Source organism: Gymnoscopelus braueri (assembly GCF_963280865.1).
Source record: "Gymnoscopelus braueri genome assembly, chromosome: 5".
Taxonomy (NCBI): Eukaryota; Metazoa; Chordata; class Actinopteri; order Myctophiformes; family Myctophidae; genus Gymnoscopelus; species Gymnoscopelus braueri.
In genome coordinates this window covers 23,357,038-23,384,630 of record NC_137606.1, presented here as the reverse complement: position 1 = coordinate 23,384,630, position 27,593 = coordinate 23,357,038, and the positions used below count along the sequence as shown (strand labels likewise).

Below are 27,593 nucleotides of genomic sequence, written 5' to 3'. Positions count from 1 at the left end.
CCCCAGAACCAATTTAGCAATAGATCACAGATGCAGTGGGATGGTTTTAGGAAATGCAACCAGAGGAAGGGTATATAGAGCTACATTTAAAATATGTAGGCTAGATTTTAATGATCCCATATACCTTGTATATGCTAACTGGTGCTTAGTCTTTCAATTGTAGTAAGACTACAATCAACTTTAATGTATCTATTCACACATGGTAATACATATTTTGTTCTTGCTTGCAGTGGAAGACAAGTTGCATGGTGTATCAGCATGAAATGAACTGAACTTTGATTATTTTTGAAACGAAGGAAGGAAGTTTGTACAGAAAACACCTGTACAATTGTAATGTGAAAATAAACCTGAAATTCAATTTCATTTCATTGTCATCAATTTGAAATATAATACAGTAACAGTAACATTATTATTATTATTATTATTATTATTAATTAATTACAAACAAAGGTCTACTGTTTGATTTTTCGTTAACATGAAGGTTGCCTCTATAATGCTTTATAAGCTCATTTATAGTGCATTATAATGCCCTTATAAGGCATTATAATGCTTGTTATAAATGTTTATAATCATGTATAACAACTTATAACCAAGTTTATAACATATTATAACTGCTGGTCATAATGCATTATTATGCTCAGTGGAAAATCACTTTATAATATATTAGTATAATAGTTATATACCATAACTTAGTCAGTTATAAAGGCACATAGAGAAGTGCTGTAATGTGTCATAACGCATTAAAACCATATGCTATAACATGACTTTGAGAACTTTAAGTAAAGTGGCGACATATTCATGCATTATTAGAGACTAGACCATATCCGGTGAAGTGCGCAGGTGAAAGTAGTTGCAAAGGTGGGTTTATTGCGCCCCCCCTCCCCTCGCGCGCGTCCCGTCGCGCCCACGCAATGTATATGTGTGAAGGCGCTTTGTTTGGCCTTCTTTTCATAGACCTTGTTGCTTGTAGGGCTCACTTCGTTTGGCCTTGTTTCATAGACCTTGCTGCTTGTTTCTCGCACGAAACCTGGCAACCCTGCGCAGTGTGATCTCCCATTGTTTGACACATAAACGCTAATAATAAGCTCAGATTTGATGAAATTGAAAAACGGGCTTCGCAGTTGCGTTCAGATCGTAATGGTCAATGGCTGTGTGCAAATTCAGATCAATTGCTCCAGCCAGTGAGGAGAACCGGGCCTCACCATGACACCATGGACGACAGAGTTTTGTCAAATTATAGGAGGATTGTATCACACTATAATACTGTATTGCATGACTTTTTGGCCTTTACGTAAAATGACAACATTCTTTAAAGTGGGATAGCTTCAAAAGTATAAAAGTGATCAAAAAGTTAAACACAGCAATGGAAGTCATACTATACCTCAACCTTTTAAATTTTAAATGGAGTCTGTACGTTAAAGCATGCTGAAGTAACATGATTGCAAACAAGTGAAAGAAAAAGGGGTTTTCAGTTGAAATAACACTGACTTTCCCATAGACCTTTTGGGGTGTTTAAAGTTAAATATTTCAAAACCTACTATTTATATAAATAAAAAAAAATACAAGCACCCATGTCCACAGTAAGCTGGATTTTTTACAGTTTGAATGGAGTTTCTAAGTGAAAGTATGTAGGAGTAGTTAGGTGCCAAACTTTTGCGGATAATATAGAAATAGTGACAATATCAATAGTGTGCTCGCCTCTGCTGCAGCGAGCCCACAACTAGAAAATATTGTTCCTATAAAGAAACAATGTGGCCAAAAAATAGTAGTTATAAAAAGTACAAATTCAGTTTGACTTGGTATGTCTGTCTTTGTGTTGTGTGTGTGTGTGGGTGCAGACTTGCCTCCGGTTGATCAGATTGGGAGCACCTGTTATCATTCTCCTAATTGTCATCACTAACACACCTGCTTGCATAGCTGATGCTCCAGTGAGCTTGTAGCTATTTCAGATGGTTTATAGAGTGTGTGTGTGTGTGTGTGTGTGTGTGTGTGTGTGTGTGTGTGTGTGTGTGTGTGTGTGTGTGTGTGTGTGTGTGTGTGAGAGGGTGGTAGTTTTGGAGCTTGAAATATACAAATGTGGTGGTACCTTAGTAAAAGTACTCACATTTTCAGAAAATAGCAGGTCTACAAGCTCATAACGTGTCACATTGTAGATTGGCTGTATGTGGTTACTGTAGGTTTTATATTAATAATAAAATCTGCAAAGTAACAAGTAACTAAAGCTGTCAAATGCTGTCATTGTAGTGGAGTAGAAATAACAAAAATCGTAAGTAAAGTAAAAGTACCTAAACATTTTACTGTGCATTGTAAGCACTTGTTTACTTGAGTAAATGTACTTAATTACTTTGCAGCACCATTGATGCCAAGCCAATGACTGACAGGTTAGGTATCAGCAGCTGAAATGATTGCTAGAGTGTAGGTCAAAGGAGTAAACCAGAGAACCAGATTTATGGGCAGAGTTTCCTCTTTTGTCAACCCTCAGGCCCTCAGGACCCTCTCAGGGGCCCTGATTCAGCCCCTTTTTGACTATGCTAGCTCCTCTTGGTACTCCAACACCTCAGTGTCACTGAAGACTAAGCTTCAAACCTCCCAAAACAAACTGATTCGACTACTTCTCGGACTGGGGCCCATGACCCACCTCTCTCCCACTCACTTTGCCAGCCTAGGCTGGCTCAGGGTGGAAGACAGGGTTAAACAACAAAAAATGGGACTGGTATTCAAAATTGTAAATGCAGATTTGCCCGAAATGCCCCCTATACCCGCATATCTGTATAAATACCTCGAAAAAGTTAGTGACACCCACAGCCACAAAACTAGAGGGAGCGTAAACAACAATCTGGTACCACCCACCCATAAAACAAACATGGGCAAATTCTCCTTCTATAGCACAGCCACCAAGGAATGGAATAGTCTAACCCCATCCCTCAAAAAAATGCAGTTCGCTGGGCTCATTCAAAACAGCCCTAAAAACTCATCTTTCTGGAGGCCTAAAGAGGAGCTAGTACCAGTTTCCCTGTAGACAGACAACCCCCCCTCCCTCCTCTTTTTTGTACATATTTTTGGGCGGTGAAACCGCCCCTATAAGTGAGGTTTGGATATTTGTACAACAAATCCTGCGCTGTGATTGGCCAAAAATGTACAAGTGAGGTTTGGATATTTGTACAACAAACCCTGCACCGTGATTGGCCAATCACAGTCTATTCAGGACTGTGATTGGCCAGTGTCACATGACACATGTGCATAGTCCTATATAAGAAACCATAACTTTAAAAAAAAACATAAATTAGTTTTTTTTAAGTTATGGTTTCTTCCATCATAAAGAGTGTTTCAATAAATGTATTTATTTTTTGTACATGATTGGTTGACTCCATTCAGTATTGTGATTAGCTAGCAAGACACCGCGCCCACTTCACACAGGGTGTGATTTTTTTTATTTCCTCATGCTTTTTTTGTATATAATTTTTTTTTCCATGCTCCCCCCCCCCTTTTTTGTCCATACTATATTTTTTTTTTCATGCTTTTTTTGTACATAGTGGTATTTTTTCTGTATTATCTGTATTTTCATGTTGATTTTTGAACTGTTTGGTTGCTACTATATGAAATTAATTCAAGGACCCCAACGGAAACAAGTCCGCAAGGACTTTTTTGGCCGCTTTTAGACAAAAGCATTATAAATGTAACTGTGTTGTTTTACATTCTTTTGCCTAATAAAAATTTACACAGTATAAAGAGTGACTGTAGGTGACTAGTTAGAGGGTAGTGCCACAAGCCGTGAGGCTGGGGGGAGCTTCGGCTCCTTCTGCTGTTACTATGATGTTTGTTTGAATGCTGAATAAACCGACTCATGATCAAAACCTGGATACCTGACGTCTCTTCTTCTCCTCCATTTTATTACAACTACCAGCATGCTAGCACGCAGTTTACTGCCTCAAATACACGACATTAATGGCGAGCCAGCTCCATCGTTGTGCTCACTTTTCCGGGTGTGTGCTTCGATTAAAGAACCTGTGTATTTTGAGGTTGCCGTGGGAGCGGGCCGGTGAGGAGGATTGGATCCATGGGAGTCTTCCTACGACGAGGAGGACCACCACGGAAGCAAGCCATGGAGACGTCAGCGCGACCTACGATGAGGGATCTCTTGATGACTGCACGGCCACTCATGACCTGATCTCAGATGGCTACACGACACAATTACTCTTCTCATGGTGGCGAGCGGAGCGCTTGGCTGTGGGAACGGCGGAGCGGAGAACTTGCTGGTCGTAGTTCTCCGTGGGGGGAGGCGTTGTGAGATTGGAGAGGCTATCTTTTGGCTGGAAGACAAGATACCACCTGGAACTGCGCTCAGCCCTTCTGCTGAGGTGCGTGGACATTTAGGTGGGGGCGACAACAGCAACATTATCGGATGGGAACACTGAACAATGCATGTATTTTTGGTGATAAAGTGGTTTAAACTACGGAGCAGTGTTTTTGTTGCCGTGCGTAAAAGTGTGATGTGAGGATTTTGTTGTTTCACTTTCTGGTCTCTGGTGTTTAATGTGAGTTTACGTTGTGTTTTATTATTTCATTGAAGAAACACTGTCTTCTGTTATCAATGTAGGCACCTCCGTTGGTAGTTATCATATGTAATTAAATGGTCTTTGGTTACAAAGATGGTGGCTCGGCGTGGGGGGACAATGGTGGGGAGAAGTGTTATCGTTTAGTGTGATGTATATTTCAACTGTATTCTGTCAGCTTTATGTATTTGCTGTGTAATATTTTATCCTAGAGTTTAAGGTTAACAGAGAGACCTGCTCACTGATTTGGAAGAGGAATGCATTTTGATGCGACGTGTGAGTAGGCCTGTCGATTGGCGTTCACCCATATAATGTTTAATTCCTCTTTGATGGTTCAAGTCATGGATTAGTTAAATTGCAAGTCAAACAGTATAAATGGACATTTGGCTTGTTGAGCATTCTATGTATTTTCTCTGCGAATAAGATTTTCTGGGTTTTATATTTTAAGCTTGTTTTATTTTTAAATAGTCCCAGTGTTGCCGTTATCGTCAGACGAGCGTCATGTGGTCCATGACTACGCAGTAATTTAAGCCGACACGTTTCTAAATACTGATATTCTTGTTTGATTTTGTGAAACATTCTGTCTATTTTTATTTTGAAATAATGTAAATCACCCTATGACTCTACTGTGTAATTTCGATGCCTGTATCTAGGTTGTTCTTTTTGATGTGTTGTCTGATGTTAAATCTTCCTGACGTCTCTTCTTCTCCTCCATTTTATTACAACTAACAGCCTGCTAGCACGCAGTTTACTGCCTCAAATACACGACACCACCCACAGAGACACTCCCACCATCAAGGTGCCAATGCGGTACCTACATCTATCAAACCTATCAATACGCCCATCACCCAATCCAGTGCTCAAATACAAATAGAAAAACCCCATTTGGCTCCTACAGTAACTGTAATAGTTATTACTCAAAATGTGAAAGTAATTAGTTATATTACTAGTTACTGGAAAAAGGTAATATTGCTTTTTCCGTTAAGTTACTTTAGTTACTTTCCAACACTGGTGTTTTTTTTCTGTACTGAATGTATGCTCCCTTTATTAAATATGATAAAACATTCTGACAAGTATGGATTTGAAGGAACACTCTCTAAATAAAGTTGTGAGTTTTCTAATTAATTGATGAATTACTTGATTGTGAGCAATAGGCCTAACAGATGACAATCAGTTGCTGAGAGTCAAATAACATTACAATTTATCTGCTCAAAAAGAGGTTGCTTTAATCTGTGATTTTTTTTAAATATAATCTCATAAAATGATATTACACCCAAAAGAAGTACTGTGGCTTCTAGGTCAAGTTAACCTTTTCTCATCAGAATCACCTTACTGCCATTATGCAGTTACGTATACATGGAAATTGCTTTGGCACATGGCACAGCGACAATCATTAAACAATTAATCCAGGATTGCTGTACACACAGGAATCACAAGACTTTCATTAGCTTCTCCCTTTCCATCTCTCGCTTCCATCTCTGCATCTGAGGTCATGTGGTGCAGCAGAGCATTTGTCTTCTGGGTCAGCAGGTCGGTTGGCTCACACAAATGGAGGCGCTAATGAGCAGAGAGAAATAATGACATTACCCATTATTCCATGAAATGTCACATTTGGGGAATTTACATTCATTCGTAAGTCATTTAACATGAACAAACTTACCTGAATAATTATTATATAAACATTATGTGGCTAATAAAGCATGGACTTTTGTTCGTATAATATCAATCTATACAACTTTCCAATCTTTTTCAACTTTTCAACTCAATCTGTGCTTCAGTTTTAAGTCTGCAAGTGTCACGGTTTGAGTCAGGATGGAATGTAGGACCCAAGTGCAGGAGAGAGACGGAGGCTGAAGTGAACGGTTTTAAGTATTTATTAACTAAAGACAGGAAAACAAACAAGGAACTGAACTCAAGATCTATCTACACGCAACATGAGATAATGAACAAGCAAGGACATGGTGCAAACACAGGGATTAAATAGACAGGGAAATAATAAGACACAGGTGAACTCAACAGACAATCAACACTGGGATAGGCTGAGGGACTAAGAGGACACAGGATGAGAACATGACTAATCAACAGGGAGGTGAGACAAGACAGGTAACAGTAACTAAGCACAACAGGAAACAAGACTACAAAATAAAGGTACAGAACAGCATGGCAAAAACAACAGAGCAACATAAAAACAAGACTAGATACAGAACAGAACAAAGGAAGAAAGTCCAAGACCTAATAAGGGCAGGAAGGTCTACATAATAAAGTCAGAGTACAAGGCCCGAGGAGCGGACCGTGACAGTACCTCCCCTCCACAGGACGACTTCCAGGCGTCCCAGAGCAGGAACGGGAGGGGGGGGGCAGAGAAACGGGGGGGGGAGGGGGGATCCGCCGCCAGGGCTCTGGCGCACACCGGCGCAGGGGGCGCAAGCGGCGGAGGACAGAGACCGGGCCAAAAGCCGGGGGGGGGACGCTGCCAGGGCTCTGCACACACTGGCGCAGAGGGCACAAGCAGGCAGGGACGGAGAAGACGGTTCGAGGCCAGAACAGCTGCCGGGGTCCTGCCGTCAGAACCCCAAAGCCACCAACCCGCGCCGGCCCACGAGACAGGGACCACCACCAGGAAGGGCAGGGGCCTAAGGATTGAGTGGCACGGGAGGGGGCGAAGGTCAAGGGACCCCAGGACAGGAGGGGTAGCGGCAGGGGAGACCCGGACAGCGGGCGAGGAACCGGAGGACCACGGTGGACCACGACAGAATGCTGGGCAGCGGTAAGCTAGGCAGCAGAGTGTTGGGCAGTGGAGGCTCCAGGACGCTGGGCAGCGGAGGCTCCTGGATGCTGGGCAGCGGAGGCTCCTGGATGCTTGGCAGCGGAGGCTCCTGGATAATGGTCAGCGGCGAGCTGGGAAGCGGTGGCTCCTGGAAGCACGGCAGCTGGCGGTGTGGGAAGCCAAGATGACGAAGACGCCCCCTCGCCCGGTTCCCCCTGACGATTGCCAAAGGAGACCCAACAAACGAATGAAGCTGTCTCAACAAAGGCTGGCTCAGGGAACGCGGGGTCAACAGAGGTGCAGGATCGAAGAGAAGCAGAGGCAGACCATGGATTGTCTGCCATGGCAGTTGGTCTACTCGGCTGGCTTCAGACTGGCAAGAAACTAAAGAACTGAACAAACCTCTCTCCGCTGGGTCCAAATGGCTTGTTCATTCTGTCACGGTTTGAGTCAGGACGGAATGTAGGACCCAAGTGCAGGAGAGAGACGGAGGCTGAAGTGAACGATTTTAAGTATTTATTAACTAAAGACAGGAAAACAAACAAGGAACTGAACTCAAGATCTAACTACACACAACATGAGATAAAGAACAAGCAAGGACATGGTGCAAACACAGGGCTTAAATAGAAAGGGAAATAATAAGACACAGGTGAACTCAACAGACAATCAACACTGGGATAGGCTGAGGGACTAAGAGGACACAGGATGAGAACATGACTAATCAACAGGGAGGTGAGACAGACAGGTAACAGTAACTAAGCACAACAGGAAACAAGACTACAAAATAAAGGTACAGAACAGCATGGCAAAATCATCCAAAATCTGGGAAGATTCTTTTGATACTGTTTGCATATGCCGAAGGCAAGGAGCTGTTCAGTGGTGTGTAGGCTACTATGCTGGTTATACATCCCCATCTTGAATCGATCAAATCACAATCTATAGCCTCATGAAACGATAGTTTCACATGTCCATCATCTATTAACTATTAGCATTGAGGCTATTTATGCTTGCTGGATAGCATTGTCCTAGGCCAAAAGTGATGTATTCTCAAATGAAAAAAGTGCTGACATACTTTACAGTAAAATCAATACTACAGTGTTGGTGCTATTCAAGGAGTGTAGGTTAATGAGTTGTTCCATTATTTACAGAAAATAGAGCAGCTCCAACATGTTTGAGACAAACATATGGGTATTTGGGGTCGTGGTCATATCTGCCATTGGGGGTCATCCCTATGTTCCCCGGGTTCTATGTTCCCCCACTAAGGTTAGGATTAGGGTTAGGTTTAGGTTAGGTCCTGCAATTGTCTTCGAGATTCAAACAACACAGGTATCAGCATTGCATTTTTGAGACGGACCGTATACAGTGATATCTTTTTCTGTTCTAGTGCAAAACTATGTATTGTAGTGCAGGGACCTGCGACATCCACCATCTTATGAAAAATGAAGAAGTTACTTTGTTTTCTTTGTTAGCTGCTCTAATGCACACGTTACATAGATTCCTTATGTTATGATTATGACGGGTATATGAAGAGGCTGAGTGCAGGCTAGGTTTCTCTCCTGTGTGTGTGTGTGGGGGGGGAGAGTGTCGTGGTGTGATTGGATGATTATTAGGAGGGCGTGCCAGCAGCAGACGAATCCGTTCCTGATTGGTGGCCAGAGGGAGGCTTCAACTTTAAAAGGCTGTCAGCGGGCCGGCGACAGTGAACCCGTTCCTTCTCGACTTCCAACCCGTTCGTCCTTCTTCTGTGTTCTGTAGTAGCCATTTTGTGCATGTGAAGCCGAACAGATATGTAGCACCCGATCTCTGCAAACACTTGATCTAACCTATAGATCCAGATGCTTACAGCTCGATCCTAACTCGGCCTCGGCCGATTACTGTGGCCATCATCTTGTGATCTATTGTTCTCAGCTAAGAAGGGGGGGGGGACTATTATTATTATTTGTTTGAGCTTTGTTTTCCGATAGGGAGGTTAGTATTTGTATTTTGCTTTCTTTCGTGGGTAGGTAAGAGGTTTGTTTTCTAGTTTTGTTTTGTTGTAACTATTCCTCCGCCCCTGGCGAGTTTTGTAACCACTTTTGAGAATAAAAAGAAAAGATCGAAAAAGCAAACTGTTTGGACGGCGGTTCTTGGGAGTTGGGAAGGGCGGTCTTCCACATCATATGTTGCGTCTCGGTTCCCCTAGGATAGAGGATAGATTGTGTTGGGCCATTACCGAAAACGAAATCTGGTCATGAATTTATCTTTACCATTATGTGTGCCGCAACACGTTTCCCTGAAGCTATCCCAATGCGTAAAATCAATGCACGCATCCAAAGTGACCGTGGTTCTAATTTCATGTCGTAAGGTGTTTGCTCAAGTGATGGTAGAGTTGTCTGTCACACATAATATATCCAGTGCTTATCATCCAGAGTCACAGGGTGCGCTGGAACATTTCCATCAGACCCTAAAATCAATGATGCGTAAATATTGTTTGGAAAACAAACGAGAGTGGGATGAGGGGTTACCTTTATTATTGTTTGCAGTGAGGGAGACTACTCAGGAGTCCTTGGGGTTTAGCCCAGCCGATTAGTTTTTTGGCCACACAGTGCGTGGTCCCTTGCGACTGTTGCAAGAGAAATGGTGTGCAGATAAACCTAGCCCCAGTCATAACATTCTGGACTATGTTAGCGCATTTAAAGAACGGTTGCATAATGCCTGTGAAACGGCTCGTGAGAACCTTGAGGGGGCTCAAGAAAAAATGAAACTAAAATATGACACTAATGCAATGAGCAGAACCTTCCAAACAGGCGAGCAGGTGCTAGTGTTGTTGCCTATGCCGGGCTCCTGTCTGCAAGCAAAATTTTGCGGACCTTATTTAGTGCAACGTAAAGTGAGTGATACCAACTATGTGATTAGCACTCCCGATCGAAGAAAGAAATATCGGTTGTGTCACATTAACATGCTAAAAAGGTACATCAAACGGGATGGGGATAATGTCCCGTGCCCACCTGTGGTGATGCCAGTGATGAGTGTTAATGTGGTGCCTGTTCCATATAGTCCTGAGGAGGACGGGCTGCATACAGGCAGTGCACCGGTGCCGTGCGCCAGATTAAAGAATTCTGAAATTTTGAAAAATGTAGATGCTCAGTTGTCTACTTTACCAGAGTTGGCTCGTAATGATATTAGTGAGCTAATTTATAGTCATTTAGAACTATTCGGGGATCACCCCACTCAAACTACTGTACTCCAACACGATGTTGACGTGGGGGAGCGGAGCCCAATAAAACAGCATGCCTACAGAGTTAATCCGACAAAAAGGGTTTTAATGCAGCAGGAGGTGGAATATCTTTTGAAACATGGTTATGCGGTCCCTAGTGCTAGTTCGTGGAGTTCGCCCTGTTTGTTGGTGCCCAAACCTGATCAGACCACTCGCTTTTGCACTGATTACAGAAAAATAAATGCCATAACAAAACCAGATTCTTTTCCGCTGCCTCGTATGGAGGATTGCGTTGACCGGGTAGGATCTGCACAATATGTTACGAAGCTTGACCTTTTGAAGGGTTACTGGCAAGTACCGTTAACATCCTGTGCGTCGGAGATCTCCGCTTTTGTCACTCCCGATTTTTTTTTGCAATATACCGTTATGCCGTTTGGATTAAGAAACGCTCCAGCTACGTTTCAAAGGCTAATGAACAAAACGTTGGCTGGTATTAAAAACTGTGATGCCTATTTGGATGACGTGGTGGCATACTCGTCCACTTGGGAGGAACATATCCAAACCCTTTATGAAATTTTCGGCCGACTGCGTGAAGCTAATTTGACCGTTAATTTGGCAAAATGTGAATTTGGGAAGGCTACCGTTACCTATTTGGGTAAGGAGGTGGGTCAGGGGTATATGCGCACGATTGCATCAAAAGTGCAGGCGATTCTGGATTTTCCAGTACCAAAAAGTAAACGCGATCTTCGCCGGTATTTGGGAATGGCCGGGTATTACCGCGGATTCTGCAGAAATTTTGCGGAGGTAGTAGCGCCGTTGACAAGTATGGTTAGTCCTAAAGTTCCGTTTAACTGGTCACCTTCTTGTCAGATAGCATTTGAGTGTGCTAAGGCTCTTCTGTGCAGCGCGCCTGTCCTTGCAGCACCAGATTTTTCACAGTCATTCAAACTGGAGGTTGATGCAAGTGACCGGGGGGCAGGGGCAGTGCTGGTGCAAGAAGATGGAAATGGTATAGATCATCCAGTCTGTTATTTTTCAAAAAAAATCTTGAGACATCAAGTGAATTATAGCACTATTGAGAAAGAGGCCCTCGCAATGCTGCTTGCGTTACAACATTTTGAGGTATACGTAGGTTCTAGCCCACTACCTATCGCAGTATATACAGATCACAACCCGTTAACATTTTTATCTCAGATGCGCAACAACAACCAACGCCTTATGAGGTGGTCCTTGTTGTTACAAGATTTCTATATAGATATTCAGCACAAGAAAGGAAGTGAAAACATTATGGCCGATGCTCTGTCTCGGGCTCATTAGGAGGCTGTCCTGGGATCAAACATTTTTTGGGGGAAAATGTTTGATTTTTGGGAAGGGGGGTGTTATGATTATGACGGGTATATGAAGAGGCTGAGTGCAGGCTAGGTTTCTCTCCTGTGTGTGTGTGTGTGGGGGGGGAGAGTGTCGTGGTGTGATTGGATGATTATTAGGAGGGCGTGCCAGCAGCAGACACATCCGTTCCTGATTGGTGGCCAGAGGGAGGCTTCAACTTTAAAAGGCTGTCAGCGGGCCGGCGACAGTGAACCCGTTCCTTCTCGACTTCCAACCCGTCCGTCCTTCCTCTGTGTTCTGTAGTAGCCATTTTGTGCATGTGAAGCCGAACAGATATGTAGCACTCGATCTCTGCAAACACTTGATCTGACCTATAGATCCAGATGCTTACAGCTCGATCCTAACTCGGCCTCGGCCGATTACTGTGGCCATCATCTTGTGATCTATTGTTCTCCGCTAAGAAGGGGGGGGAACTATTATTATTATTTGTTTGAGCTTTGTTTTCCGATAGGGAGGTTAGTATTTGTATTTTGCTTTCTTTCGTGGGTAGGTAAGAGGTTTGTTTTCTAGTTTTGTTTTGTTGTAACTATTCCTCCGCCCCTGGCGAGTTTTGTAACCACTTTTGAGAATAAAAAGAAAAGATCGAAAAAGCAAACTGTTTGGCCGGCGGTTCTTGGGAGTTGGGAAGGGCGGTCTTCCACATCATATGTTGCGTCTCGGTTCCCCTAGGCCGGGGCGTAACACTTAACCCTAGCTACTACCGAACATACTAGGGCATGACATCACTGTAGCTAAAATAATACAACATTCAAATCATGCTTTGTTTTCCATCTTATAGGGAGACATGTTGTCTGTTTGTAAATATTAACTTAGCTGGCCAATATCATTGGAATAGCAGAATGCCAATTCTGTTTTAGGGTGGATTTTCCCTTTAAAGAATATCAAAACTGACAGTTGCTGATGTTTGTGAACAGTTTGTTTCCTATTAGTAGTAGTGATAGCGTTTACAAGGAAACTGCTGTTGAGATGAGATGAGAGATGTTGGTAGTTAGGCATACAATTATGGACTTTAGATGAGGCACCATGTTAGCAACAATTCTTTAGGCCCTCATCACCATATCACATTCATTCTGAAGACTTTAGTTAGCAGAGTAGGCACAAATAAGACAAGATGGTAATGTTGCCGAGTTGAATCAGTGTGGGGACTGCATGGGTACATTTCCATTCCACCTCCTACAGAACATAATCCCCTGTCACAGTATCTCTCAAATTAATTATTCCAAAATGTTACTGTCTACTGTACTCTCACCTGGCGGAGGGTCCCTGGCACAGTGGTCAGTTTCATCAGTGCCCACCCTGGTACAAGTACAATGGAGGAGAGCGCCAACATCCAGCCCATAACGTTGGCCCATTCTGGATAGATATACCAACGGTTGTAAGTTAGGGGCTGGTACTCCACTAAGGAACCTATGAAACAGAGCTGAGGGGAGAAAGGAAACACAAAAGTTTTTGCGCCTATAAATGTTATGGATGTTTATTTTTTACAGACAGTTCTCTGACTTTACTTGGAATTTAAATTCAAATGCTGTGAATTGTTTTAGATTGCTTAGAGGCTTAACTCATTTACTGCCAAGGACGACTTATGACGAGACATCGTCCAATATCCAATTCTGCCAAGGACGACTTAGACAACTTTTAGTTTTTGAATCGTTTTATAAAAGATTGCGCTGTTCTCTATCACCCGAGTGATCAGTTTCACTTTCTACCCACCCGGATCCGGAAATAACGTCATCCGAAGATTTCCGCCTCCGTCCACTTCAGGTTTAGCTTTTTCATGAAAACAGCTCTATCTTGAGTTGACCTTTTTTGCCCTGCATTTCGTGAGACATGCTATTTTCGCGGTTGGATAGTTTTTCCTCTGGGTGACGCACACTGGTCCCGGGTGTGTTTACAAACAGTCGGATGAGCGATCATATTGGATACACATTTTCTGTGGCCAGTTAAAAAGGAAAGAAAAGCGTGCATTTTGGGTGAGAGATGATATATATATATCCTATATTACATTGGAGAGAAGTCCCGTCATAATTTTCCCATCTCATTGTTTCGCACTAAACACAACAACAACATATCACATGTCACTAACAACACAAGCCACAGCGTGCGCAATTAATTTATGGGTGGCGTAGGCTACTTTTCATTGCTCACCACACATTTGCCTCCTCGGAGCATAATTAATTGCGGCCAGCACAAACTCACAACATTACGGGTCGACCATGTTGTTCCCTAGCGTCAGCACCGACCACCGCCGAGCGAAACCGAAACCAAAACACCGCAAGCCAACGCTGTGCTCCATTCTGTCACACACACACACACACACACACACACACACACACACACACACACACACACACACACACACACACACACACACAACTACTGAACGCTTTCGTGGGTCTTTGCGAAATCCCGAAGTGGAGTTTTGGTCATTGGAACGGTGATGCACGTCACCCGTTTGTGAAGTGGGTATTTTCAAACCTTGGAGTGGATTTAGGGGAGGGTCAGAATGTTTGTGTTGGAGTGCCTCAGTGCGGCTGCAGAGTTCATGTGCAACCTCTTGCATGCGTGGCTGCGATGTTTCGTGGGGGTCCAAAAGGGTCCGTGATATTTCGCGGGGGTCCCAACACTCCCTGGGGGTCCGCGGGTCCCCCATGTATTATTTAAAAAAAAAAGAAAAACAATTTGAAAACATTTTTTTTTTAACTTTGTTTTTGGAATTTTTTTATCCCACAACGCTTTTGTGGGTCTTTGCGAAATCCCAAAGTGGAGTTTTGGTCATTGGAACGGAGATGCACGTCACCCCTTTGTGAAGTGGATATTTTCAAACCCTAGAGTGGATTTAGGGGAGCGTCACAGTGTTTGTGTTGGAGCGCCTCAGTGCGGCTGAAGAGTTCATGTAAAACCTCTTGCATGCGTGGCTGTGGCTTTACAGTTTTCCATTTCCCTTTGCCGTGTCTGTAGGTCTCCAGGGACCCCCAAGGGTCTCCAGGGAACCCCCAAAGGTCTCGCGGGACCCTCAAGGGCTCCGCTAAGTTTCGCGGGGGTCCGAAGGGCTCCACGATGATTCGCGGGTGTCCCAAGACTCCGAGGAGTCCGCGGAAAGAGGGGAGCACAGGTCACTCAGCGTTGCCATGTCCTCTGATTATACGCGCATTTGCCTTACTTTTCACCACAGCGTTGCCATGTCTGAAAATCATAAGCGACTTTGCCCTACTTTCACACAATACTCTCTCTCACACTGTGAGGTGGCTCTAAGGTGGATCTGCGATGCGAAGTGGACGACGTGTCACACTAGACCAGGGGTGTCAAACTCATTTTGGTGTCCGGGCAAGATTGGTCAAATGGTGACTTGAGGTGGGCAGGAACCAGTTGCGGACGCACATGCGCGCTCACACGCATTCAGTTATACAGCATTGTTTTTCAATCTGTTGTCTTGTCTCAGAAAACAAACAATGCAATTTATAACAATAATAATGGTAATAATAATTGTAATAATAATAATAATAATAATAATAATAATTATTATTATTATTATTATTATTATTATAATTATTATTATAAACCATTTTAAGTAGAATAATTTGAAGTTAAACAATACCTGGTAATGTGTGTGGGTGGTTAAATAATTACATTTATAGAACAGTGGTGTAAAGTAACTAATTACATTTACTCAAGTACTGTACCTAAGTAAAGACTTTACTAGAGTATTTCCAATTTCCAGAACTTTCTACTCCACTACATCTCAGTCACTGCTATAACTACAGTATATCACTTTAAAAAATGTTTTATGAAGATTAGCTACTTTAATTATTTACATTTACAAAAATAGCAGATCTGCAAGCTCATAGTGTGGCACTCAGTGCCGCACTATGAGCTTGTAGATCTGCTATTTTTGAATAGCCAAATAAATCTTAAAATGACACAGATGCTTTCCCAGATTGAATGTTAAATACGCTCTGAGTTCAATTAATACTGAGGATTTCACTGGGCAAGCTCCTGAGAAATAAAAGAAGCAGCTTTGCATTTATACGTTATACGTTTTTAACACATATATGATTAATGCTTCTACTACCTATACCTAACTACCTATTACCATTATTATATTTTCAAAAATGGCAAATTTACATGGTGTAGCCAGCATGAAATTTCATCTAAATCACTTGCTGCTCCCAGACACCTGACATCTCTTTGCTTTAACAAACTTGCCAATGTCAGGGAGCAGTTATTTTCATAACACTGCACTACGTTTGTGTGTGTGTGTGTCACAGACAGACAGACAGACAGACAGACAGACAGACAGACAGACAGACAGACAGACAGACAGACAGAGAGAGAGAGAGAGAGAGAGAGAGAGAGAGAGAGAGAGAGAGAGAGAGAGAGAGAGAGAGAGAATACATGTCCGTGCTGGGCAGAGAGAGAGAGAATACATGTCCGTGCTGGGCTGACTCTGGGCTGGGTGTGAGGATCAAAGAGTATAGCCATTACTACTCGACTAGTTGAATAGACTGTTAACGAGCCAATCAGCCAGAACATTCCACAGCTGCAGAGACAATGCCTTGGCCATCAGAGGTACTCAGCCAAGTTGCAGCGAGTGGGGGAGGGGCGAGCTGCTTAGAAGCACAGCAATACAAACTGCGACTCTATGTCTGTTAGATGTAGTATCAGTTTACTATTTTTAAAAGTATTTCGCGGGCCGCAATGGACCTTTCCGCGGGCCGCAAAACGCCCGCGGGCTGCGAGTTTGACAAGCCTGCGAACTTCTAGTATACTACAAGAGAAGGGGCCATTGCGGTTGGAATTTTTTCTCTCTCGGCGATGCACACAAAACGGCCGGACAAGCAATCATGATGAATATACATTTTCTGTGACCAGTTGAAAGGTAAAAAAAAAACCAAAAATTGTTGGCAGTGGGCATACACAGCCAGAAATAAGTCTGGCAGTGAATGAGTTAAACTATGGATATGGGGCATTTCCAAGCAAGACTGACATTATTCCAAAAAGAGCAGGCTATTGGTTTTCATTCAAGCCATCTACTCAGGGACTATTTCTGTTTCTGAGACTAGAAATAAGGTGAATACAATTATCTGAATGTGGATAAAGTCTTTGTCACCAGGACCACTGTTGTGAACCACTGCAATACGGATAATGTTGCTTCAACTCACCAGTGAGACCAAGGGGGTGATATAGAGCCAGCAGAGTTTGAACATGGGATTGGGGCGCACGCCTGTCATGTCATGTATGATGCCACACATACGATCTGCTCCTGATTCAGAATTTGGCACAGGGTTATGGACAGAGGTTAGCTGTTGAAATGTTTGGACACTGCGATTGCTTGTGAATGACTTTCTATTATTTCTGAAATACCCACCAAATATCCAGCCCAAAGCCAGGGACTCAAACACAGCAAGAAAAAGAATGCAGGCTCCATTGCAGGCATAGTAGTCAAATAGCTGGAACACATACATCCCCCCCTGGTGGCAAGAGACATGAGGTGTGGTGTTCAAACAATAGGTTACACCCATAGGGTCACACCTGAACCTAACCTAGATATTTAAAATGTATTGTTTTCCCAGGGTGCAGTTGAGAATCTGAGCTTAAGTCTGACCTTTGGGAAGAATTAGGGTCACCCACGGTGCAAGCTTTTAATATTGCTACTATTATGAACCTCTCTATCCCACCTTTGAGCACATTTTATGTCTCAATATTGCCAATGTAATTTTAAGATTTATTTTAGATTTTTGTGGAGGTCACTTTGCTACTATGATGCCTACTTGGCAAAAGGCATTGTTAGCTTGTTACCCGCCAAGCTATGCTGTTGTGTAGTATTAGATGCCGATAGGCCTTATATGAAGAACAAATAAAATAAATACTGACCTCAGTGACCATGAGAAGCTGGGAGAAGAAGCAGATGATGCAGAATATGAGAAGGAAGATCTCCCGTCGCCCGGGCCTACGCAGCACTGTGGGAAACATATCTGTAATGGATGTCATCACCACCTCCATTGCAACAAACTAAAAAAAAACAATGAGAGTGAATAACTTTAATGACTTATATGTGTATATTGTATACTTTAATGCCTGACTTATATTTGTTTGCGCACCAGGAATAGTAGATAGTAGAATAGCAGATATGAACTCACAACATTGCATCATCAGGCTTTAGATGGACTAACCCAAACACCCACTTATTTGATATTAGGTTTGTCACACAGACACCAATTAGAGGTGAAAGTTATGAAGGGTGCTGGGTTGACATGGTCAAAGAGACTAAAGGCGCTATATGGCCATTTGATTGTTTTTTTAAAAGCAGTTTAAAAGTTATGAAATTGGCCAATAAGGTAGAGGGGTAGAACAAAGTGCCAAAGCCACACTAGTAGAATCCACACATACAGTAGCAGGCCCAGGGCTAAGTGACAACACTGTGAGCCCAACATCACCCCTGGGGGCCCACAACTGACCAAATGACCAACAAACTAAACAATCAATATTTCTATTCCTAAAGCCTTGCAACTAAGGGGGATACAAATGTAATGGTTGACCCTGAGGGTAGCCCTGGAGGAAAGGTCATGGGGTCAACACAATAAGAATGGTTCATCCTCCAGGTGTCACAGTTACAGACTTTCCTCTCTTGTCTAGGTTCTATGTCTATGTTATGTTCATGTTCTAGTTGTCATGGTTCTATGTTCATGTCTTACCCAGTTGTATCTCATGTGTAATCAGCATGAGTCATGTGTATATAGTCTTGTTCCCCAGTCAGTCCTTGGGTAGCCTCGGAAACCCATGGCTTTTTTTTTGTTACAAAAGAAAAAAAGCCTGGGCGAACCATGCAGGAACGATGGTCTTAGGACCTTGTTATCTCCTAACCAATCAGAGTGCAGAGGGGCGTCGCTCTAAATTTGGTGACGTCAGCGTTCTCCGTGCACAGGCCGGAGGGGGGGAGGGGAGGCGGGGACATAGATTGGTGAAGCAATAGGAAGCGCCGCCCGAATCCGCCGGCTGGGTTTGGATCCGCCCTTCAAGACCATCGATTGGGCTCGTTCTTTCAGTCTAGTCCTTGGGGGGTTATTGTTTGGTGTTGCATCATGTCAGTTTGTGTGTGATGTTTGTTCTGTTCGCCTGTATTCACCCAGTCATGGGTTTTGAACACTACCTGCCTGACTGTCCTGCTTTTGCCTTCTTAACACTCCAGTATTTGAGTATGGGGTCAACAAAATCATTGGGGTTAATAGCTCAATGTAGCAGTAGTGGCTTAGAGCTCTGCCTGATGACCAAAAGCCTAATATCTCCCCCGGCCAAGAGAGGCCTTTTAGGCTAGTGGACAACAGTGTTGGGAAAGTTCACTTCTACATGAACTAGTTCAAAGTTCAGTTCCCAATTTGTTTAATTAACTAGTTCAGTACATAGAACTATTTGAATTATGAACTTTCATAATTCAAATATTTGAACTAAAGTTCATGGTTCCAAAAAATAACTATTATAGTTATGTTTTACAATACGCTGCGAAATATTATTTGTCAAAATTATTGCCACAGCCCATACAGAACTAGCCTGGTAAACCCCCCTCCCTCCAGAAATCTCATTTGCATTTGATTTCAGGAAGGAGTCTGGGATCGCTCAGGGAGTAAAGCTGCCCGGTCCGCTGCGTGTTAGAACCAATCAGCGGCTGCTAGGGGCGGGATCATCCAATCACCTGCCAAGTAGCTTGAAAAAATGAAAATGCCGTCTGTCATCGATTCTGCTTCAGGAGTCTCAGATGGAAGTAAGCTGTGAAACAAAATGTGTGTCGCAAGCTTCTTCCATTTGACAGAGTCAGGTTAATAGAACCACACAGCAATATTTTATCCGTTTTAACACTGAAATTATTTCAGATTGTTACTATTACTAATAGTAATACTATTATATTACTAATATTATTTACATACATATAACATATATATACACACACACACACACACACACACACACACACACACACACACACACACACACACACACACACACACACACACACACACACACACACACACACACACACTTGATTATTTTTGATAGCCTGGTAAATTAATTTGACCAGTTTCTTTAACTCTTTGACTGCCGTCGACGCGTTTTCGAGTCAATTGCTACTTTGTCCACACTTGGCCGTCGACACGTTCGACGCGCTGTATAACCTTTTTATTGTTTAATAAACAATCGCGCTCTTCTCTGTACCATCCTTCATCATTTTCTCTTCCCACTCGCTTTCCACTCATCCTATGTGAAAATATCCGTAAACCGCTTCCCGGTTTTATCTTGAAAAGTTTGATTTTTAGGCAAAACCAGGGCAAAACTAGTTACCTCACACGGTATAAAAAACGGAAAGATCCGGTTATATTTTCTTTTCTCTGGACGACAAACAGTTATCCCCTTTGTGTTTACCAATGGTCTGACACGCGATCATAATATATATATAAATTGGGGGGGGGGAATACCAGTATTATCGCCGGATATGGTGCCTGCAGCCTGGTTGAGCTGGTGAAAACTCACACAGCTCGGCTCTGAAAACCTAACCCTTTGGGGGCTGGTACATGGATCATGTTTGTTTATACAAACGGCCAGACGATGGATTATAATGGATATAAAACTTCTGTGACCGGTTGAAAAGGTTATAAAACACGAAAATCGCTGGCACTGGGTGAGTATATTATGAAAATACTCTGGCAGTCAAATGGTAGGTTATGTTATTGAAGTGTTAAATAGCTCTATTATCTGATAGTTGCCATGGAATTTGTTGTGTGTAACGCCCGGGAATCGAATCTGTGTCTCCCGCGTGGAAAGCCAACATCTTAACCACTAGCCTAAAGTGGAATTCCCCCTTGAGCAGGGGAGATATTCAGGGGTCTGAGCTACTACTGCTACATTCACCCCCCTTTTGACTTCCCCCACCGGATTCGAACCCTGGTCTCCCGCGTGGAAAGCCAACATGAACGATCGTTCCATGAACTTGTTCATGTTTGGGGTGAACGTGAACTGAACGTACTGTATTTCCGCTAGATGAACGTTATTGTGAACGCGTTCATTTTGGCGTTTGTGAACGGCGCTCTCTCACGGTATAACTTTGTTCAAGAGTGTGCCAAATTTACATGGTTACATCGGTCTGTCATGTTGTATTTCATCCTATATGTATTTCCGAGGCGCCCTGAACGCATCATCACCCACAACAAAAAAAGCTGTCCGGTCTTTAACATTCATCTGCACAGCGCAGTGAGTGAGAACAGACTAACTAAGCAGCACATATACATGGGCTTATTAATGGTGCATCTTCTTCTAATTACTGGCATACAACATAAAGGGGTATTTCACAACAACAACACTAGCCCAAATGACCCAACATTATTTCAGTATCAAATGTAATCTTCCATTATATCACCTGTGTATCCAGACCCAAAAGAATGATCATGAAAAAGAAACAGACAGCCCATAGCTGAGGTAGAGGCATCATGGCTACTGCCTGAGGGTATGCAATGAAGGCCAGCCCTGGACCTGAAAACAGAAACATAACACTGTAGATCATTACCATTTGTCGTTGCACAATGTTATCCAACCATGAGCCGGTGTATGAGTCTGAGCCACAACCAAGCCCTGATGCAACAGGGCTGCCAGTGTCTATTCAGATATGAATTCTACCAAATCATGGCTGGCAGTGCCAATTCAGTGCACAGTGGCACTTGTACTGAGTGGTCAGCTGGCACATAACCCCTAATATAATCTAACCAACTCACAGAGAATACATCTTTCATGACCTTCTGCTGCTAGTTTACTTGATGCTTGCTGAGTCGTTGCTTGAATAATCCCACACACAGTCTGTATGACTTCAGCATGGATTACATCTTTATATAATTTACGTAGACATTGTGACTTGCAGTAGGCTACCTGACTCTGCCACTTCATCAATGGAAACACCCTGCTCGTGAGCCATGAATCCCAGCACTGAGAAGACGGCAAATCCAGCTACTATGCTAGTGGCACTGTTCAGCAAACACAGATAGAGGGAGTCTCTGCAAAACATGATACAAATCATAGTCTTTAGCTTGAGATTTGACCTCACAATAATTAAAAACAGCTGTATTCTGAATATCTTACATTTGTTCATTAGCACAGTTTTTACAACAAGTAGGCCTAGTTATTATGGACAAGCTAGATACAGATGTTAGGTGTTCACAGCCACCCATTTTTCTTATTGCTATGGATACCAAGTAACCAGCGCAACTTCACACAATCCATTTTGAACTTGCCTGTAGAAGTTGTTGTTGTACGTGTTGTAGCTCCCTAGAACAATTAAGGAACCGAACCCTATACCGTAAGAGAAGAAGACCTGGGCAACAGCTTCCATCCACACCTGTTCTGACAAAAGTAGCAATGAGAGATGCATGCATAAAGCCATTCAGTTAACCCTTCATGGACTGAAATCAGCCTATAATGTTTGAATTTATTGTATCCAGCTTAACATTTTAGATCATAATCTGCTACCTGTGGGTTGGTGAGGTGTGAGGGATCAGGAAGGAGGTAGTACACAATGCCTTGTAGAGCCCCCGGTAGAGTGAGTCCACGGATCAGAAGAATCAATAACATTGCATAGGGGAAGGTAGCGGTGAAATATACCACCTGGAAAATGATGGGTTGTTATTGCATCTACAAACATTTTTAATAGTGAATACTACAATGGTAGAATGACTTTATCAGTATTATATTTGTGCACACATACTTTTCCAGTAGACTTGACCCCTTTCCAAATACAAAAGTAGCAGATTATCCACATAGCAATGAGGCATAACACAATCTCCCATCTGATGCTGCCCACCTCTTCAATGCCTCCTGAGATAGCCAGCACTCGTCGCCTGGACAGAAAGACAGATTGTACAAAGAAGGGATGCATTTATTTTATTGTCTGGCTGAAATGGATGATATATGAAAGCCTCTACTGATACCAATAGTTTCCTATTGATACTTCCATCAATGTCAGTTTTACATGTGTGATAACTGAATATTCACAGGAAGGCAATTTCACCACTTTAATGTCATTTGTCATTGATTGATTGATGTACTTTTATTTAGTAAGACATGAGAATCACAGTACATGGAAGTACAAATTCACAATACAAGGTCTACTAAACTGGAAGACTCATTAAGCACTTGGCTTGTTTAAGATGAGAACCCCATGCACACAAATCATGATGACATATAAGAGACAGACAGATATACACACTACTATACTTCAATCAGCTTTCAGGTTACTGGTATGAAGAGAGAAAAACATATATACACAAATGTATACTCTTCAACAATCCTCCACATGAAAGTGCATGTTGTATGTATTAGCAAAGTATCTATAATCATCCCTTATAAACATACTCCCAGAATTCTGTGGCAGCAGAGGTGGTGTTGGTCTGGTTAGCCCATTTGTTGAAACCATTTTGTGATGAGAAGTTTACACAATTATCTGATGGGATAGAGAGAACTTGGTTATCATAACAGTGATATGTATGTCAAATGTTATATTGGGCTATGCATAGCCTCAGTTTGTGGACAAAATGAGACTATGTATATGTCAAATATACTGTACAATGTCTTACCTGTGTTCCAGAGGTTATTACAACTAGCCCAAGGGAGCTGGGAGTTGAAGGATGAGACGAGGTAGAACAACCCCCAGGCCAAAATAATAATATAAGAGATACAGCTGTAGAAAAGAATCAGCTGCCCTGCATATCCTATACCTGTTGGGCAAAATGTAAATCATTTTGACTGGTCAGCTTTGCACATACACTAAATGGAGTTGGTAGGTAGGCCTAACACAACTAAATTATACTAGTGGCAAATAAGACGGAGAACAGAACATACATACGGAAATTTATAGACAAGGGAATGTGTCATGGATTATGCACATTAGTTGCACTGATTGCAATACAAATGTACAGCAAATCAGACAAAACACATTAACGTATCGGTTTTACTAGTATTTATATTGTATTTAGAATTAAATTTACATTCACAATTCCATTTAGTTTAGTTTAACTATTAGTTCCAAATACTACTGAATTACATATCTTGATTTTTACACATTAATATCTCAAGTTTTAACAATAACAACCAGTCAAATGCTGTTAAAATGTTTGCTTTTGCTGTTTAGACTTTATAATTGACCAGCCCCTCTGGCACGAGACCAAGCATAATTTGTCATGTCCTATTCCATTCTGTGAATCCAATTGGCTGATTAAAGGGTGAAGTGGGTTGTGATTTTTGTGATTTACTATAACCAGTGTCAGTGTTGTTTTTGGCAGGCATTTTAGATTTAGTCTTAGTCTTAGTCTTTTGGACGAAATGCTTATTAGTTTTAGTCACATTTTAGTAAGTCTATCCTTGATAGTTTTAGTCTAGTTTTAGTCGACGAAAACTCAAACGGTTTTAGTCAGATTTGGTGGATGAAAACTAAAGGTTTTAGTCCCGTTTTAGTCATTGGTTTTAGTCAAACAAATAAAATAAAATGTATTTAAACTAATTTAATTAGGTCAATACAGATATTGTATTTAAGATGTTTTTTACTGTTTTCGCTGCCGCCATGGTAATCGGAGGCAGAGACGTCTTTCCTCAATCAGATGATTAGCTTGTATTTCCCAACAGAAACCTAATAACACGCCCACTATCATAAGGCAGCTAGACAACTTGCTTCTTCACGTTCATAACAACAACCACTAAACGTGTTAAACAGATGCCGGTATCCCAGCCAATCACAGAGCCAAAAGAATTAAAGAAAAAAGAAGAGAAACCAATCACAGAGCCGGATGTTGCTATGCATCCTAGAACCCTCCCTGTGATTGGCCACTAATCCCCCATTGAAATAATATCGCTATCATATTTTGATCTTTTCATGCATTTTGAACTATAGCCCACGCCAATAAAATTTTTGTCTCGTCTCGTCAACGAAAACACACATTTGTCTCGTCATATTAAGTCATCAAAAAGCTATGTTTAGCACGTCAACGTCACGTCGTCGTCATGAAAAAAAGGGCCGTTAACGAAATAATTTCGTCATCAAAAACAACACTGGCCAGTGTGACCTATAGACAAAAAACATCACCTTTATGCCTTGACCACCACCAATGCCACCATCAAATCCCTTTTCATCTTGACTGTGGAAAACCACAGTAGATGTCCAAAATTGTTGCTATCGTTATGAATTACCTTCTGCCAGTGGACACAACTTCCTCCAGCAAGTGACACTCCCCTCCTGGGTGAACTGGCCCATGGAGGTCTCCAGAAGGAACAGGGGTACACCACATGTTGCCACAAATATCAGGTATGGCAACAGAAATGCACCTAAATTACACAAAGCATCACTACCTTGAATAAGGATTACACATTTAAAAACTGCTGGCAAATGAATTGTTCTCAACAGACTTACCTCCTCCATTTTTGTAGCAGAGGTATGGGAATCGCCACACATTGCCTAGGCCGACAATTTGACCCGCTACAGACAGGAAAAATTCCACTTTGCTGCCCCAATGTCCTCTTTCTTCAATCATTACCTCTTCTGCCCGTTCAACTGTGCATCTTTTCGACATTTCCAGAAGCTTTGTCTAGGTCTTGGTTTATATCTTTCCTATATTCCTTCTCTTTGTCCAGGTTTTTCTCTCTGTTTGTTGGTGTCTATCAGATCTACAGTGTGCCTTAAAAACTCAAGATTGGGTGATTTATAACAAAATAACAGGGAGAACATCACAATCACAACACTAAACATGATGTGACACTAAACATGATAAGGACGACAAGGACTGACTCGGGAACAAGGCTAATTAACACATGAGGGCTGATTACACATGAAACACCTGGGGAAGGTATGAACATAGAACCATGAAAACTAGAACAAGAACATAACATAGAAATGATACTGTGTACCGATTCGCGTGACGTTTGGACAAAAACATTGTTTTGCAAAAAGCGGCCTCCTGTTGGCGCTATAACAGGCCCATGTGAAAAAATTGGGGACGGACCGACGGACAGGGTGTAAAAACATACTCTCTCGCCATGCCTTTCGGCCTGGCGGAGACAATAATAATAATCATAATAATCATTATTATAATAACGTTTTTTCCTCCTATATATTTCTGTGAATTCTTTCAAGGCATACACACAGTACACAAATCAGTAGCCTAACATGCCAATATGTCACGGTTGGTGAATACAAATAAATTAAGAAAGTAAGAAAGAAAGTCGATTTGCAAATTCCCCATCCCACTCTTGATGACATTGTAAATTCAAAATAATAATACAATAAATTAAACCATAAATGATTAATGTATCCTTTGCAGTGGTTTAATAAAATGATGCTTCTCTCTCTCTCTCTCTCTCTCTCTCTCTCTCTCTCTCTCTCTCTGACACACACACACACACACACACACACACACACACACACACACACACACACACACACACACACACACACACACTACTCTCTCCATGCCATGCCACATTGTGTAAGTACTGAGTCATCTGTGCATGGGAGTGTCTTAAAAGTAGGTGTTGTCCTAAAAATAAACTTATTCTTAAGACCCATTCATGCAGTTGTGACAATCTCCAAAGTTGACTTATGTGGGATGTGTTCTTTGGTAAGAACAGAATCTATGCACACTCAGGAGCACTTACACACATTTGAGTGCTGACATATTTATGAAATATAATGCTGCTATTTTCTTCAATTCCACAGTTCTATAATATTACATGACTTAAATTCTTATAGTTTTTTATCATGTGTAATACAGTTAAATATATTTTAAATAATTGCTATCATTATCGTTCTCAACGGACCAGAATATATGTAAACGCAACCCGAACAAACCCAAGTGAGTTGAAGCCAAGCTCATTCATAACATACTATAATGTTATAAAAATGTCGAGTAAAAAAAACAACCAAAAAACGGCTGGGCAATTCACATAGCACAGGGATCATGCTTTGATTGATTGATTGATTGAATATTTTATTAGGCAAAAAATGTAAAACAGCACCGTTACATTTAAAATACTTTGTCTAACAGGTCCGTTCATAAAAGTCCTTGTGGACTTGTTTCCAATGAGGGCATTGGTATTCAATTCATAGGCATATATAGTGGCACCACAGTTCAAATATCATTACAAAATAAACAGCAAAAAAAAAAATAACACTATGTACAACAAAAAAATAAAAAAGAGGGGGAAAAAAAATATGTACAAGAACAGGGGGGGGAGGGTCTGCTGTCTAACGGGAAAATGGTACTACATCCTCCTTTGGCCTCCTGAAAGGTGATTTTTTAAGGCTCTTTTAAATGAGCCCAGCGAACTGCATTTTTTGAGGGATGGAGTTAGACTATTCCAATCCTGGGTGGCAGTGCTGTAGAAGGAGAATTTGCCCATGTTTGATTGATGGGTGGGTGGTACCAAATTGTTGTTAACGCTCCCTCTGGTATTGTGACTGTGGGTGTCGCTAACCTTTTGGAGGTATTTACTCAGATATGCGGGAATAGGGGGCATATCGGGCAAATTTGCATTTACAATTTTGAAGGCCAGTCCCATTTTTTGTTGTTTAACCCTGTCTTCCACCCTGAGCCAGCCTAGGCTGGCAAAATGGGTGGGAGAAAGGTGGGTCATGGGCCCCAATCCGAGGAGTAGCCGAATCAGTTTGTTT

The 27,593-nt window shown here is 42.1% G+C and overlaps 1 protein-coding gene across 1 annotated transcript; it reads right to left on the bottom strand.

Moving 5' to 3' along the window:
* Positions 1-7,325: 7,325 nt before the first annotated feature.
* On the bottom strand, positions 7,326-25,497 carry LOC308085816 (sodium- and chloride-dependent GABA transporter 2-like; the record flags this gene model as incomplete). Its single annotated transcript, XM_080429126.1, has 14 exons — positions 7,326-7,535; positions 13,155-13,325; positions 17,065-17,165; positions 17,271-17,373; positions 17,777-17,914; positions 21,309-21,421; positions 21,812-21,936; positions 22,174-22,277; positions 22,409-22,543; positions 22,644-22,776; positions 23,291-23,378; positions 23,512-23,652; positions 25,118-25,252; positions 25,338-25,497. The coding sequence occupies 14 exons, from the start codon at positions 25,495-25,497 to the stop codon at positions 7,326-7,328; spliced, it is 1,857 nt and encodes a 618-aa protein (XP_080285252.1).
* Positions 25,498-27,593: the final 2,096 nt, after the last annotated feature.